The sequence below is a fragment of the Zea mays genome, chromosome 7 (genome assembly GCF_902167145.1).
Source record: "Zea mays cultivar B73 chromosome 7, Zm-B73-REFERENCE-NAM-5.0, whole genome shotgun sequence".
NCBI classification, from domain to species: domain Eukaryota; kingdom Viridiplantae; phylum Streptophyta; class Magnoliopsida; order Poales; family Poaceae; genus Zea; species Zea mays.
Window position 1 is genome coordinate 82,923,623 of NC_050102.1, and position 16,822 is coordinate 82,940,444.

Consider the following 16,822-nt stretch of genomic DNA (forward strand, 5'->3'; position numbering starts at 1 on the left):
ACAAGGTAACAACTCACAAGGAAATAACTCACAAGGAAAAAACTAACAAGGAAACGACTAATAAGGAAATAACTAACACAGGAAACAACTAATTAGGTGGCTAACTTTCCTTCTAGCCACTTGCCTTCCCTTCCTGTGTCCTGGCTACGCGCTCTGTTCCCCTGCGCACATCACGCGCGCGCCTGGCGTATGTGCGCCCGCACATCACATCTCTCCCGCCGTCGAAGACCAGCTCGTCCTCGAGCTGGAAATCAGGGAAGCGAGCGCGAAAGTCGTCGTAGTCCTCCCAGCTTGCTAACGCAGCTGGCTCACCTTGCCACTGGACCAATAGCTGGCGAATCCCACGAGCCAGGCGCCCGGCTGTGACCACTGCTGGCACGGGCACCACAGCGCCGTTGTGCGTGGGGGGTAATGCCGGGGGTGTTGCCGGTGGTGTGCCGACGAACTTCTTGAGCACTCCAACATGGAACACATCATGGAGGCGGGCCCCTGGCGGAAGCTCGAGCCGGACAGCCACGGCGTTGATGATCTCCAGGACGCGATACGGTCCAACGAACCGTGGCTTGAGCTTGCCGGTGGAGGTCCGTGGTAGTGATGCTGTCGGGCGTTGCCGGAGTCGTAGTAGTGCCCAGTCCCCAACTTGGTACTCCATCGGACGATGGTGCTGATCATAGACACGCTTTTGGACCGCCTGGGCCTGTTCGAGGCGGTAGCGGACGTCAGCGAGAAAAGCCGTGCGGTCCTCCATCTCCAGTGCAACAGCTGCCACACGCGTCTCACCAGGCTCATAAGAGCGGATGGAGGGCGGGTCACGGCCATAGACCACGCGGAACGGTGTCTCCCGGAGCGACGATTGGAAAGCCGTGTTTGTAGGTGTATTCGGCCCACGGAAGCCAGCGAAGCCACTGCCGAGGACGATCGCCTGTGAAACAACGGAGGTACATGACGATTACCGTGTTGGCGGCCTCCGTCTGTCCATCCGTTTGCGGGTGAAAAGCCGACGACATGAAGAGCTTGGTGCCAGTGAGCCGCATGAGCTCGGTCTAGAATGTCGATGTGAACACCGGGTCGCGGTCCGAGACGATGGATTGCGGCACACCATGAAGGCGGACGATGTCGCTGAAGAACGCTTGGGCGACGGACTCGGCGGTGTAGGGGTGTGCTAACGGGATGAAGTGGCAGTACTTGCTGAAGCGGTCGACGACGGAGAGGATTACTGTCTTGCCCTGCACCCGGGGCAGTGCTTCAATGAAATCGATGCCGATGTCGGCCCACACGCTGGACGGAATGGGCAGTGGCTAGAGCAGCCCGGCCGGCCTCAGGTGGTCAGTCTTGTACCTCTGACATGTGGCGCACGCCTTCACAAAGTCCTGCACCACACGACGCATGCTGGGGAAATGAAAATCACGCCGCAGGCGGTGCAGCGTGCGGTGAACGCCTTCATGGCCGTCGTCGTGGACCACGGCCAGGATTTCCTGAAGTAGTGGCGATGCTGGCGGGATGTAGAGGCGCCCCTCCAGGGCGACCATGCCGTCGGTGATGGTCCACGGCGCTGTGCGGGTCCCCGCCCGGAGCTCATCGTGGACGGCTACCAGCGCCGGGTCGGTAGCCTGGGCATGGCGGAGGCGCTCGATGAAGTCAAACCGGGGCGCTGAGATGGCCAGCAGCTCTCCTTCCTCGTTGTCGTGGCGGGATAGGGCGTCGGCGACAATATTCGTGGCCCCGGAGCGGTACTCCACTGTGAAATTGAAGCCCAAGAGCTTGCCGACCCAGTGGTGCTGCGGAATCGTGGCGAGGCGCTGGTCGAGGAGGTATTTCAAGCTGTAGTGGTCTGTCTTGACAAGGAAGCGGCGCCCCATAGGTATGGCCTCCAATGCCGAACCGCCTGGACCATGCCAATGAGCTCTCGCTTGTAGGCGGCCAGCGCGCGGTGGCGCGGCGCTACTGGTCGGCTGAAGTATGCCACCGGGTGTCCCTCCTGGACTAGGACCGCCCCAAAGCCGATGGTTGACGCGTCGCATTCGACGACGAACAGCTTGGTGAAGTCGGGCATGGCGAGGACTGGTGCCGAAGTGACCGCCGCTTTGAGCGCGGAGAAAGCCATGGCCGCTGCATCATCCCAAGTGAAACCGTCCTTCTTGAGCAACGCCGTCAGGGGCGCGGCCACCGTGCCATAGTTATGTACGAACTTGCGGTAGTACCCCGCGAGACCGAGGAAGCCACGGACGGCACGAGCGGATCGTGGCGTCGGCCAATCATGGATGGCTTGCACCTTGACGGGATCCATGGCGACGCCCGCCGCAGAGATAACGTGGCCGAGGTAGGCGACGGCGGAGACCCCGAAGGAACATTTGGTGCGCTTAACGAAGAGCTGGTGACAGCGCAGTTCTTCTAGGACAGCACGCAGGTGCCGGAGGTGATCTGCCCAAGTCCTGCTGTAGATCAAAATATCGTCAAAAAATACGAGGACGAAGCGACGGAGGAACGGCCTCAGGACGTCGTTCATGAGGGCTTGGAATGTGGCCGGCGCGTTGCAGAGTCCGAACGCCATGACCAGGAACTCATATAGGCCGTCATGCGTGCGGAACGCCGTCTTGTGGATGTCCTCGGGTCGCATGCGGACCTGGTGGTATCCCGACCGTAGGTCGAGCTTGGAGAAAAATTTGGCGCCGTTGAGCTCATCCAATAGCTCATCCACCACAGGGATCGGGAAGGCGTCCTTGACCGTCATGGCGTTCAGGGCCCGGTAGTCGACGCAGAAGCGCCAGGATCCATCGGCCTTCTTGACAAGGAGGACCGGCGATGAAAACAGGGAGTCGCTGCGTCGGACGATCCCTTGTTCCATCATGGCTGCACACTGCCGCTCCAACTCATCTTTGTGGGCAGCTAGGTACCGATAGGGCGCACGGCGACCGGCTGTGCATCGGGCTTCAGCAGGATGCGGTGATCATGTGCGCACTTGGGGGGCAGTCCCGTTGGAGTGGCGAAGACCCTTGCAAATGCTCCGAGGAGAGCATCCAAGAGCGATTCTTCAGCGGACAAGGCGCACACCGCCGGGCCCGACGTCGTGGATAGGCCCGCCCATGAGATGGTGCGGCCCCCTCGCTGGAAGGACATGCGCCTGTTGGCCAGGTCCCAGACAATGGGTCCCAATGCGCCGAGCCATTTGGTGCCGAGGACGATGTCGTACCCGGCCAAGGGCATGACGAACAGCTCCGCCGGGAACGCAGCACCAGAGATGATTAGTGGGGCTTTGCGGATGACGCCGGCGCAGGTGATCTTCTCACCATTGGCCACCATGGCCGTTAGGCGGGGACGTTGTTGGAGCGGAAGACTCGTTCGCCGAGCGGCTTCTTCGGAGATGAAATTGTGGGTGCTGCCGGAGTCGAGGAGGGCTACGAGCTGAGTGGACCCTAGTGTGACCGCGAGCTGCGTGGTGTCCGTCATGGACACCCCAGCCACCGCCTGCAGCGAGAAGCAGGGGGCGTCCCTGTCCCCGTCGTCGGAGACGGGTTCGGTGTCATCAATCTCAACCCCGTCCACGAAGAAAATCCGCTTGCAAAACCTGTTATGGCCACGAGAATACTTTTTGTCACAGTTAAAACAAAGGCCAAGGCGACATCGTTCCGCCTGCTCCGCCGTAGAGAGGCGCCGCTGGTTGCCCTCGCGTCGTCCCTGGTCGTTACCCGCCGGCAGGTTTGGAAGAGCCAGCTGCTGGGGTGGCGCGGCCGGAGCGGTTCGAGGCGGCGGTGGCGGAAGTAGACCGCGTGCTCCCTGTCATACCGGCGATCGCTCGAGCTCCATGAGCTCCACTTGCCGCGCCAGGCTCATCGCAGCGGCGAGCGTGGTCGGATTATGGATGCGCACCGCATGACTGAGAGGCGGGAGGAGGCCTCCGGTGAAGAGTTGCACTCGTTGAGCTTCGTCCAGCCGACCGGCATGGGGCAGGAGCGTCTGGAAACGATTAGAGTACTCCTCCACAGATCCGGTGCGCCGACACTCCGAAAGTTCGAACAGCGGCGCGGAACGGAGTGGAGGTCCGAACCTCTCATTCAGGAAGTCTTTGAATCGACCCCATGACGGGGCACCATCATCTTCTTCAAGCTGGCTGTACCACAGCTGCGCGACGTCGTCCAGATGGTATGATGCCATCCGAACACGTTCCTCCCCCAAGGTGCGGTGATGCCGGAAGTATGACTCACATTTGTTGATGAACAACATCGGATCGACGGAGCCGTTGAAGCGGGGGAAGTCCCACTTGCGGTGCTGGATGTACGGATCGTGGTCGCGCTGCCCCTCGGGTCGCCGACCGTGGCCCCCGTTGTCCGAGGCCGACGCGGACTTGTCCTTCATGGCCGCCATGTCGAACTGCAGTGTGTTGACGTCCGTGCGGACTGCCCGCAACTCAGCGAGGACGTCGGCAATGGTGGGCTCTGCCATGGATGTGGTGGAGGCTGGGAAAGGTGGTGCCGTTGGCGGCTGCTGGGCGTGGTTGGAGCGGGTGGGTGAGGATCGACGAGACCGTGATACCAGGTTGTCAAGGACACCAAATCCCCGACTGGCCGGACCCCGGCTACGTGACTCGTAGCCGCTGTCCGTCACGCCGGCGAGGTTATACCCCTCAGCCGTCGGTTTGTAGAGAAGAGAGGGAGATTAGGACTGACTTATTGCTTATTCCAAATGATATCTCGTACATGCTTATATAGCCACAGAGGGGGCAGCTATAAGGAAATAACTAACAAGGAAACAACTAGTAAGGAAATAACTAACAAGGTAACAACTCACAAGGAAATAACTCACAAGGAAATAACTAAAAAGGAAACGACTAATAAGGAAATAACTAACACAGGAAACAACTAATTAGGTGGCTAACTTTCCTTCTAGCCACTTGCCTTCCCTTCCTGTGTCCTGGCTGCGCGCTCTGTTCCCCTGCGCACATCACGCGCGCGCCTGGCGTATGTGCGCCCGCACATCACAGTAATCCTGTAGGAAACAAAATTGATATGATTAGAACAATTCAATGATCCCGCTGACCAAACTTCGAACAATTCAGTAATCCATGATACACCTAGAATGTTTTCCAGTAAGTAAAATATATCGTCGTTTTGGCTTTGGACTTGTGTGCCAATGCCATATGTTCTTCAGATTCAAGTGCCAGCTATTCAACAAGCAAGATTGGATGACAGAATCTCATATGCATTGGAACCTTATTTATGTTTATGAACAATAGAGAAGGCAGTACGTTAGCTCCGAATATACAAAAATCAAGTTGTGAAACACACCAAGGGTTAAGAGCATTGGAAATAGGTTTGGGTGCGAGCTAGAAAAATGCCTACAGTGTGATTTGTCATTTGGATATCTGGAATTAATTGTTTATACATGGGTATGCCGATACACATTAGAATAGGTTGGTGCATATCAGAAATAACATTAAATTAAACCTCTGAAATTTTGATTTTATATATTGACAACAAATAAGGTAAAGGGTAAAGGAAAGAAATTATTAGATAGTGCTTTGTTAGCTTACAATTCATTGATACATGTTTTATAGTCAGCTAGAAGGGTGTTCTCTAGCTCATATTGAAGAGAAAGCATGTCAGATTGAAGTGTTGATATCAGCTGAACCAATGCATGTGGTGATATGTATGTTGGCATGTTGTTTGGACATCTACAGAAAGAATAAGTGATGTTAGGAATATGAGAATAAAATACTCATATAGATAAGTACAGTTGCCCACTTACTTGAGTGAAAACATAGGGGATCTCGCACTGCATGGAGGAAAGTGTCACGATCATCTATAGCTCCTTGTTCTCGCACACGCTTGACGTCTTGGAAGAACTTGAGCACAAAGGGCAGCCTGCAACATCACTAAAAATGGCATAAAGTTTCCGGTCTCCAAATGAAACATATGAAAATCCAGGTGCATCTAGCACCACCACTAAACAAAATTGCACAACAATGGTGTGTCTCCATGGCCTAAACTGAAACACCAGAATTTCTTATCTTGGAATTATAAACTGCTTTTACTGTAGTACCCATCACCATACATCAACCAAGCTCAGTAACAATATAATGAACTGGTCAGACCAGAGGTTAAGTGACTTGAGCAAAGAAGTCAGTTCACATTTCAAAAGAGAGAGGATCCACATGAAAAAGTATTTGTTGGACCTGAAGGCAGAGACGAACGAGAAGTCCTTGGTGGATGCCATGACGGTGAGTGCAGTGTGAATGAAAAGATCGGTGTGCACGCCAAGAGAGAGGATCCACATTTAGTTCGTGGAGATCTAGATCGCTGTGACGGTGCAAAGGAAGTGTACTAATAATCCTATGTACTCAATACATACAGTAGGGCATCTAGGCGCGTGCTTTGCCGACCGCCCCTGTTAAAGTCGACAGATCAAGTGTCACTCGGTCACTCATACCCTAACATAGAGGGTGTATCAGATTGGAGCTAGGAAGAGCGAAGGAGCGAGGGAAGGGGGTGTTGCACCTTGTGCTAGATCGCGATGAAGTGGCCCATCAATGACACGGTACCGGCGGCGGAGGTAGGGAACCCGTCGAGGCACTTCTTGTGGAGGCTCTCCTCCACAAGGCCCGGACTGCTTTGCTATTGTGCTCGCCATTGTTGTTGTAGTACTGATAAGGACATAAATTGAAGCCGAAAATCTGCCCCAACTTTCTCTCTGCAGTCCAGTCTAGACAGAAATGCATCAATAACAGTCAAAAAAATAACAGAACGAGTGCGGCCACGCCTACTCCATCATAAATCACAGCAGCCAAGGCAGCATTAACACATTGGGTACATATCAGAAGAGCACCTGGGAGATGCATACGAACACGATCTGCCCATCCCTGGCCATGTCCCGCATCGCCTCGAACGTCGATAGCAGTCCTGTCACCCCAAGAGCACGACACGCATCACATCAGAACTCGGGGTTGGCACTGCGCTGGAACGAGGATCGCAGTTGGTTTTGTTGTACGTACCTCCGTTGCTCTGGAGGTTGGTGTGGATGGCAGCGGCGGTTGCGGAAGCACAGTGCCTGGTCATCGGGTCGTCGTGCTTTCCGGTCCAGGCCCTGTTGTAAAATTCAGAAAACTTAGAAAAATGCATAATCTATGAAACTATATAGGAAACACATGGCAGCTCCTAAGGCCAATTACAAAGAATGATTAATCGAGGATCTAAGAATTTGCAAAAAAATTATAACCACCTCCCCACAAAATTCTGCTAGTCAACACTGAATATGTATGCATAAAAGAAGTCTATCACATTTACATATTTTTAAATAAAGGGAAAAAGGAGATGTTCAAAGCTGAGATGTCTCTTCATAGCCCATGGCAGTGAGATCACATGTTCACAGTTAGTAAAATTTGACTTAAGCTAAAGCTAAAGTAAACTTTGATTTGGAATGTGGAGATTATGAAAGAAATGCTTTATTGTATTTCAGTTGGGGAGCCATCTATGGCAGCCAAATCTGTTCGGCAAACCTATGCAAGCTATGAATAGAAAATGGGTGAGCCTTTTCGCCTTGGTGTCAAGGCACACCAAGCTCTCGCCTGGACGCCTAGTAACCTTTGCAACCATGAGTGGCAGCTGGGTTCAGGACTTCAGGGCTAGTACACCATGGCAAGCTCGAACTTTGAACCAAACGCTAACTAAAAGATGATTGAGCTGCTTTTCATGTACATCCAATGTGGTCACATGGTATAGTTGATCAAACAAAATGTGTAAATATATGTGTAAACAACATACCCTTGAAGACGATATGACACCTGAACATACAAGCTCAAACTTAAATCCAAATATCGTTGGAAGTTGAAATACAACTGAAATTAAGTATGACGATGCACATAGTTGATTCAGAATCATACCCTTGAAGAAGGAAATGGTTGCAGGGGTAACGGTGCTGACCCTAGAATCGGGTATACTGTTTTTGCCCATGTAACTTCTTGACTTCAGCGCTGGATTGCTATCGATAATAGCGACTCTAAGGTGTTTCGTTAACAGCATATTGGCTCCATACAGGACATAAAAGCATGAGAAATTACAATATTAACACGTCAATACAAGCAATGGTTCGATGGTAAAAATACTTGAGATTAAACTATGAACAGGTAAACAACACTCCAACTCCCAGAGAACGAAGTGGCAGCTGCCAAAACATTCTCGTTCTAGGGATGATACTATTTATGGTCAAATACTAATGCGACGAGTAAGAGAGCATCGACTGCCAGGCACAACTGAACACAAGACGACTCATCGCATCGGTACCTTAAAACAGGGCAGAGCACACGAACAACAATACCTACACAATGCACAAGCAACAGCCAAGCCCATCATGCCTCCACCAACAATAGCAACGTCTAGCACATCGGGTGGATCCTTCTCGGCGTGATCCTACACGATAATTGAGAAAGAGTGAGTAGCAGGGCACGCGCTGGAACCGTAACTCCGCACGGAGCAATCACAGGTGGGCACCCCAAACGACGCCATTCCCATGGATGCTTAAATCCTACACGGCAACGGGAGGCAGAGTGATCGGGGGTGAGTACCTGTGGGCTGGGCGTCCCATTGGCCCCCGCATCCGCGCGCGAGGCCGGCGCGTCGCAGAAGGCCCTAGAGAGCGGCCGGATCCGGTTCGCTACCGCCGCAAAGCATCTGCGCGGGAGGAGGGAAGGACGCTGAGGGCATCTGAGAGCGGAAGGGGGCTGAGGGCATCGCGGAGGTGGGATTCATGGGGGATGGGGGCGAGAGAGAGGACCAGGAGTCAGGCAGGCAGGGGCGCGGACGTGCGGAACCGAGGAGATGGCAGCGCAGTGAGGGGGAGAGGAGGAGGTGGCGGCGTAGGGGCGCGGACGCGCGATGCCATGGATGGAAGGGGGCGGATGGAGCGCGGCTGCCATGGGCGATTCGCGACGGATCCCTAGCGCGGAGGAAATTTGGGAGCAGGGCGCGCCTGCCTTGAATCTGCGCGTGGAGATGGCGGTGTGGAGCGCGGGGGATTGCAGAGTGGAGCGCGGGGGTGCGGAGATGGCGGTGTGGTAGGGGCATCGGACGGAGGCGGGGCGCGGGGGTACCTGTCACGGTGGGGGAAGCGGGCGGAGGCCTCGCGAGCGTGGCGGAGAGGGGCGCCTCCACCGCGAGAGCGTGCCGAGACCGGGCGAGCGGGCGGGATCCATGCGCGGACACGGCGAGATCCGGGCAAGCGGGCGTGCCGAGATCCGCGGCACCTTCCATCGGCGGCGCGGTGGAGGCGTGCATCGTGGGCGAGATCCGCGGGTGGGTTCCATCGTGGACACGACGAGGTGGAGCACAGGCGGAGAGGGAGAGGCGGTGTGGGAGGAGGGCCGGGATCCGCGGCACCTTCCATGCGGCAAGAGGACCTTCCATCCGCGCGCCACAGGCAGAACCGTGCACCACTCAAATGTGTGGACGCCTACACTCCGCTCTTAAGGAGTAGTAGGGATGGGTATGTGTGCCGAAGTAAATTAACACCATCGAAATCATTGGGATTTAATAATATAGCCGCAATCATTGGGGGAATTAACTAACGTACCCAGTTTGGAAAGTTTTGGGGGAAGAAATTTAATAGCTCCAATTCTGCTTTACCTGAACCAGCAGCAGCAGTAGTAGGCGTCTTGTTCTAGATAGAGGAAACCAGGCGTCGCTCGGTCCAGCAATTGCGTCCAGTCGCCGGCCAAAGAAGAAGAGGCCACCGGAGATGGTGGATAGATGCTGATCGGAGATGGTGGAAATGAGGCAGACTGATGGGCAGATGAGCGAACCCTAACTAACCGTCGCCTACGTTCGTGCATCGCGAGTTCGAAGAAAAATGAGGGAGCGACGAGGATGGAAGATGTTGATCCCATTATTTATGTAATGGCAGATGCAGGTAAATATGGTGATGTTTAGGGGCACTATTGTTTTTGGCCGCGCATAAGCCAAATTAAGCTGCAACCCACACGCTTACTCAAAAAACAGGTCTCACGTTTATTTTAGAGAAGCGCTTATTGGAAAAGCTACTGACAAGCTTGGTGTTTGGTAGACTTAGAGCTTTTCTGTGATGGGAAGCTACTAAATAAGCCCTTCTAAATAGGGTTTTAGACTCAGCTAGTGCTTTTGGTAAACCAAACTCCTCAGCCAAATAGCTTCATGGTCTAGAAGTAGAGTAGACTCTTCACACCAGATAACTCTAGCTGAATATTTGTATACTCAGTCTTGCTTGTGGCATAATTTTTACAGGGTTTGCTACAAGACATGGTTGATGGTGTGACTTGGCCAGCCACCTTGCCACCAGGTTGGACAGTCGAGTGGGATGCTGCCTCAGCAGGAGATGATCAGGAGGAGTAGTGGGCCAGGCTTCGCCCTACTCCCCATTTATCGAATATGCTGCACTAAAACAATGTTTCGTAATGTTAAACTCTGATTCATGTAATAAATCAAGTACCTCTTTAATTTCTGGTTTCATGCTTTATTTTATTTCTCTGTGTCTCACCTTCGTGTGAAAAAATGGTACTCGATCCTTGTTAGTGCTTTTATCGAACTAGATCCAACGGACTGACAGTTTATTCCGATTTAAGTGTATCATTGCCCCTAAGACGATACATGAGCACTTAAGCTGGAATAATCTGGGCGGTTCCGCCACAACCTTCGCCTCTATCAAACATGGTGGCACATGTGGCAGGGTCTGGTAGTGCACTGGACTGAGAAAATGGTACTCGGTCCTTGTTAGTGCTTTTATCGAACTAGATCCGACGGACTGATAGTTTATTCCGATTTAAGTGTATCATTACCCCTAAGACGATACATGAGCACTTAAGCTGGAATAATCTGGGCAGTTCCGCCACAGCCTTCGCCTCTATCAAACGTGGCGTCACATGTGGTAGGGTCTGGTAGTGCACTGGACCAGTCCAGTGCCACTAACAAGATAACTTTTCGTCAAAATGGTCACTGATCTCACCAGCATGGCAGAAGTCTCGTGGTGAGTTGGACCTATACTGTAGGCGGTCAGGTGCATCCACAAAAAGTGCAGTTTTGGGGATTGTTCCCAACTTATATTTGGGTGGTTGAGGGCTATAAATATACCCTCAACTAGACTATTCAATACACAAGAACTGAGCAATAACTCCTACAAGTTAGAGTAACACTCCCAAGAGATAAAAAGCCTCACAAGTGCCACAATAGAGAGAATTAAACAAGTGACAACCATTCTAGTGTTATTTGTGATAGTGCCTTATGAGAGAGCAATGGAGAAGAGTGTGTGCTATGGTCTTGTGCTTCGAGTTTTTTTGACTCACATTGAGATTATAAAGCTAGCAAGAGCCTCCAAACTTGTGGAGCGCCTTGCAGAGGCTCTGGTCACTCGATCGAATTGAGAAAAGTGAGAGGACTCAAGTTTGATCTTCGGAATCGTTTGAGAGGGTGTAAAGAGACCTAGTCCCTTGGGACATCTCAACAGAGACTTAGGTTTCATTTAGAAACCGAACTCTGGTAAATAAATTGTCATGTCACTTGTGTTTGTATGATTGAGATTTGTTTTTCCTCTTCCTCTCTAAGTTCTCTTGCTTTGATCTTTAATTCAAATCATTTGTGTTGCTCCCAAATTTATTCCTCACTCATTAGAGCAACAATTTCAAGAAAAACTTATCCCCCTAATTTCGATTAACTTACCACTTGCTCTAACCGACTAATTTGGGATCAAGTTTTGGTTAAATGATTAAATTTTAGATTTCGTCTATTCACCCCGCTAGATGGCTATCAACTTGTTCAAGCCAACGACTGGTATTAATGGTTTAGTAGCAAGTCATACAGTCGAATTAAATATTGACGTCTTTAGTCCTAATTACCCAATATAGATTGGGGGATCTGGTGCCGTAGTCAGTTTTTCAATCGGTATTATTGATGTCCTTTTCTACAGTACGCTAGAGTGAGCTAGTAACCTCAGCTTTTACTTTGTGAACTTTAGTCGCTTTCAATATCAATATAAGCATAGGTATAACTTGTAACCCAAAAAAATTTCTTCTTTCGCCCACGTGTGGACGTGGCAGATTGGCGGCACCACAGAATTAGCTATCACACGCCTCCACCCCACACGCTCTATCATCAAGTCCGCAGCATCCCGACGAACTCCTGGTGTCCTGGCCTGCACCCAAAATATCCATATCCTTCCGCCGGCTGCCAAATAATCTCTTTCTTGCCGAGATCGGCGCGTATATCTTTTCCGGTGTCCGATGATTCATGCATTAGCAATTTTTGACTCGTGCGTGCGTGACTACAGTTGCATGCTATGGCCATGGTCACCACTTCGCCGGCAACTGTGCAGCCATCATCATGCAAGCACACGAGCCGCGGCGCGGCGCGGTGCTGCCCTCCTCCTCTGCTGTCCTGGAAGACACGAAGCTTTGGGCAGCAGGTGACGACAAGGGCCACGGCGGCGAGCTCCCGTGGGCAGCCCGCGGGCGTGGCACAGGCAGGGGGAGAAGAGGGCGACAGTATCAGGCGGCTGCAGAACGGGTCGGACGTGCGGGGCGTCGCGCTGGAGGGCGAGAAAGGCCGGGCCGTGGACCTCACGCCGCTGGCGGTCGAGGCCATCGCCGAGAGCTTCGGGGAGTGGCTGCGAGAGGAGGAGCTCCGGCTCCGGGGCCAGGAGCCCGAGCAGCTGCGTGTGTCCGTCGGCCGCGACCCGAGGCTGTCGGGGCCGCGGCTCAGCGCGGCGCTCTTCGCGGGGCTCGCCAGGGCGGGCTGCTCCGTCTTCGACATGGGGCTCGCCACCACGCCGGCCTGCTTCATGAGCACCATACTGCCACGCTTCAACTATGACGGCTCTATTATGGTAGTGAAGTAATGATACGTATTTTACGTTTGCGTCGTGTTGGTGTGCGTGCATGCCATGCAATGCATGTGTTTCACTTGTCAATTACTACGTTCGGATCGGAGTTGCATGCATGCAGATGACGGCGTCACACCTCCCCTACACCCGCAACGGCCTCAAGTTCTTCACCAAGCGCGGCGGGCTCACCTCCGGCGACGTCGAGAACATCTGCGACCGCGCAGCGCACAAGTACGTGGCGCGGAAGACGGGAGTCGGCGGCGGCGGCAGGGGCACGCCGCCGGTGGTGATGCGCGTGGACCTGATGAGCGCCTACGCGCAGCACCTCCGCGACATCATCAAGCAGCGCGTGGCGCACCCGACGCACTACGACACCCCACTGAGGGGCTTCAAGGTGGTGGTGAACGCGGGCAACGGCTGCGGCGGGTTCTTCACCTGGGACGTGCTGGAGAAGCTGGGGGCCGACACCACGGGCAGCCTCCACCTGGAGCCCGACGGCAGGTTCCCCAACCACATACCCAACCCGGAGGACGCCACCGCCATGTCGCTCACCCGCGGCGCCGTGCTGGCGCAGGGCGCGGACCTGGGCGTCGTTTTCGACACCGACGTGGACCGCAGCGGCGTCGTGGACGCCGGGGGCGCGGCCATCAACGGCGACCGCCTCATCGCGCTCATGTCGGCCATCGTGCTGGGCGAGCACCCGGGCACCATGGTGGTCACCGACGCGCGCGCCAGCGACGGGCTCACGAGGTTCGTCGAGTCCAGGGGAGGCCGCCACTGCCTGTACCGCGTCGGCTACCGCAACGTCATAGACAAGGGCGTGCAGCTGAACGCCGACGGCGTGGAGACGCACCTGATGATGGAGACGACCGGGCACGGCGCGCTCAAGGAGAACTACTTCCTCGACGACGGCGCCTACATGGTGGTGAAGATCATCATTGAGATGGTCCGGATGAAGCTAGCAGGGGTGGAGGGAGGGGTAGGGAGCCTTATCAGGGATCTGCAGGAGCCCGCCGAGTCCGTGCTCCTCCGGATGGACGTCATGGGTGAGCCCAAGGATGCCAAGGAAAGGGCCACACATGCAGTTGAGGCTTTTAAGAACTACATCCAGGTAAACTCACATAGATGAATAAATAAATATAATCATCCCCCGATGGAGTAGAATATTAATGAATACGAACATTAGGAGGACAAACTTTTCGGTTGGGTGCTGGACGACTGCGGGGATTGCTCAGTTGCCGAGGGATGCCTTATGGACACAAACAATGATCCCATCGATGTTGATGCACACATGTACAGGTATCATCTACATGTTTTACAATATATATTTTTTAGGAGTTACTTTTAAAAAATATTAGAAAACCCCTTCTTTGATATTTTCAATTTTTTTGGTGGCTTAAAAAAACAAGAAAGTAAATTTTACAAACCTTAGAGATGGTCTAAGTCGTCCATGCATAGCCACTACGATGGCTACGGATGCTTTACTCGCTATACTTTGTGAAAGCAGAGCAAAACTATACGACGAGAATCAGAGAGCAGTAGGCATGGTCCACATTCGTCAAAGCGTGCATAATCCCAACATAGCACTAAACATGCAGTCCTATGCTCCTGGTGGCTGCAAATCCATGGCAAAGGATCTTCTTGAGAGGTAACATAGACATAACACTGAGCGGATCCTAACTCTCGCTTCACTTTATGAGATTGTTGATCTTATGCTTCTTGTTGATTCTAGGTTCTTGCTGGCAAGCGGACTGAATGGGTTTCTTGACATAAGCCAAGTAGAGAAGTTTGTCCAGTAGTTCTTATGCTTATTATAGGATCTTAGATTTACCTACTCTGTATATGTAACAGCTCAGAACCTAGCTAGGAGTTCACTACTGTTGCGAGTGTACATCTATTACATTATTCTCCTATCCCATCCATGGTAAACCTTGTATGTGTTTAGCAAATATACATAGCATTACCTTTTTTGATTTTAGCGTTTTTCTAAAAGTATTCGCATCTACGTATCATACTGACCGTTCGACGCTGACTGGTGGTGGCCAAAATTTTAGTTGTCAAAACTTGGCCAAGCCAAATTCTTGCCTTCCATTTGGTTTGCATCCAAAATTTGTGAACCTTTCGGAATTGGCATGCTAAATCTAGGGTAAATGCCTATTCGAACATTCACAACTTTTGCTTGCCAAGTTTTTGTTATAATAATTTTTTGGTGGCCAACCAAGCAAGGCTTTCATGACTCGTTAAATCTATGATAAATAGTTTACTTTTTCAAAATTTTAGCAATATTTGTTTGACAGATCTTTGTCAGGACAAATTTTGGTTGCCAATCAAACAAGGTTTTTCTGTAAATTTATAGCAAATACATTTTTCAATATTTTTATTCAATTTTTGCTTCGATAAATTTTGGTAGCCAACTAAGGGTCTGTTTATTTCGGATTATAATATGTTCAAATTATATAATCTTACTTTTTTTGAACTAATTATCAGTTCAAAATAAATGGAATTATATAATCTAGGCACGTTATAATCCAAAACAAATAGACACTGTTTTTCCGCCAAACGAGGAATTGTAGGAATTATTGTTGTAAGGCTGCTCTTAGTAGAAGTATCACAAGAACTTTATACTTTTATAGTGTTGACAAGTGTCCGAACAAGTGATGGAGACACCGATGACTTTCCAATTAACATAGGACTACATCAAGGGTCGGCTTTGAGCCCTTATCTTTTCGCTTTGGTGATAGATGAGGTCACAAGGGACATACAAGGAGTTTTACCGTGGTGTATGCTTTTTGCCGATGATGTGGTACTTATTGAGGAGAGTAGGAGTGGTGTTTCTCAAAAGTTGGAATTGTGGAGGCAGACGCTGGAAGCAAAAGGTTTTAGGCTTAGTAGGTCTAAAACAGAGTATATGAAGTGTGATTTCAGTGCCATGGGGTATGAGGATGGCGATGTTAGTCTTGATGGGCAAGTGGTACCCAAGAAAGACACTTTTCGTTACTTAGGATCAATGCTTCAAAAGGAGGGAGACATCGATGAGGATGTCAGTCATAGAATTAAAGCCGGATGGTTGAAGTGGCGACAAGCTGCGGGTGTCTTATGCGACCACCGGGTGCCACGCAAACTAAAAGGCAAATTCTACAGGACAGCAATCCGGCCGGCTATGTTGTATGGAGCAGAATGTTGGCCCACTAAAAGACGACATGTCCAACAACTAAGTGTGGCAGAGATGCGTATGTTGCGCTGGATATGTGGCCACACAAGGAGAGATCGAGTCCGGAATGATGATATACGAGAGAGAGTAGGAGTGGCGCCAATTGAGGAGAAGCTTATGCAACATCGCTTGAGATGGTTTGGACATATCCAACGAAGACCTGAAGAGGCACCAGTGCATATCGGAATAATTAGGCGTCCCGAAAATGTGAAGAGAGGTAGAGGCCGACCAACTTTGACGTGGACAGAGGCTGTGAAGAGAGACCTGAAGGAGTGGAATATTGATAAAGAGCTCGCCGCAGATAGGAAGGGGTGGAAGTGTGCAATTCACGTGCCAGAACCCTGATTGATAGTTTCGCTTTTCCTCCTTAATCGTTTGACCTTTTCTTGTGTCCATTTTAGATCTTGCTGGTCCTTGTGGGTTTTATCTCTTTTATGTGTTTCCCCGTTTCGTTGTTTTCGGTTCTCCTTTGCCTTTGTTTCCCTTTTCTGTTCTTTGGGGGTTGAGCTCTGAGGTTTTCATACGGGGTTTCATCTCTAGCCTACCCCAACGTGCTTGGGACAAAAAGGCTTTGTTGTTGTTGTTGTTGTTGTTGTAGTGTTGCATCATAAGAAATGATGTGACGTCTTTTAAATTAAAAGGAGAGGGGAAATTGGCATTGTTTTCAGTCAACGAACAACGGATTGTTCATCTCGGATTAAAGTCAGGTTATTTAAACTGTTATAGTTGCAATCTATAAAGACAAAAACATTTTAAAAGCAGTAGAAACCAGTACAGATT

General features: G+C 51.4%; 1 protein-coding gene across 1 annotated transcript; it reads left to right on the forward strand.

The window, feature by feature from the left end:
• Window positions 1-12,276: 12,276 nt before the first annotated feature.
• LOC100383547 (uncharacterized) lies at window positions 12,277-14,803 on the forward strand. Its single transcript, NM_001368208.1, has 5 exons — window positions 12,277-12,834; window positions 12,953-13,942; window positions 14,018-14,130; window positions 14,339-14,479; window positions 14,564-14,803. The coding sequence occupies exons 1-5, from the start codon at window positions 12,289-12,291 to the stop codon at window positions 14,628-14,630; spliced, it is 1,857 nt and encodes a 618-aa protein (NP_001355137.1). The 5' UTR covers window positions 12,277-12,288; the 3' UTR covers window positions 14,631-14,803.
• The last annotated feature ends 2,019 nt before the right edge of the window (window positions 14,804-16,822 follow it).

Excerpts from the sequence above, each read along its gene's own strand:
- LOC100383547 (NM_001368208.1), top strand. The coding sequence starts at position 12,289 with ATGGCCATGGTCACCACTTCGCCGGCAACTGTGCAGCCATCATCATGC. Across the intron at positions 12,835-12,952 it reads ACTATGACGGCTCTATTATG|ATGACGGCGTCACACCTCCC; the intron begins GTAGTGAAGTAA and ends GCATGCATGCAG. Across the intron at positions 14,480-14,563 it reads GCAAAGGATCTTCTTGAGAG|GTTCTTGCTGGCAAGCGGAC; the intron begins GTAACATAGACA and ends TGTTGATTCTAG.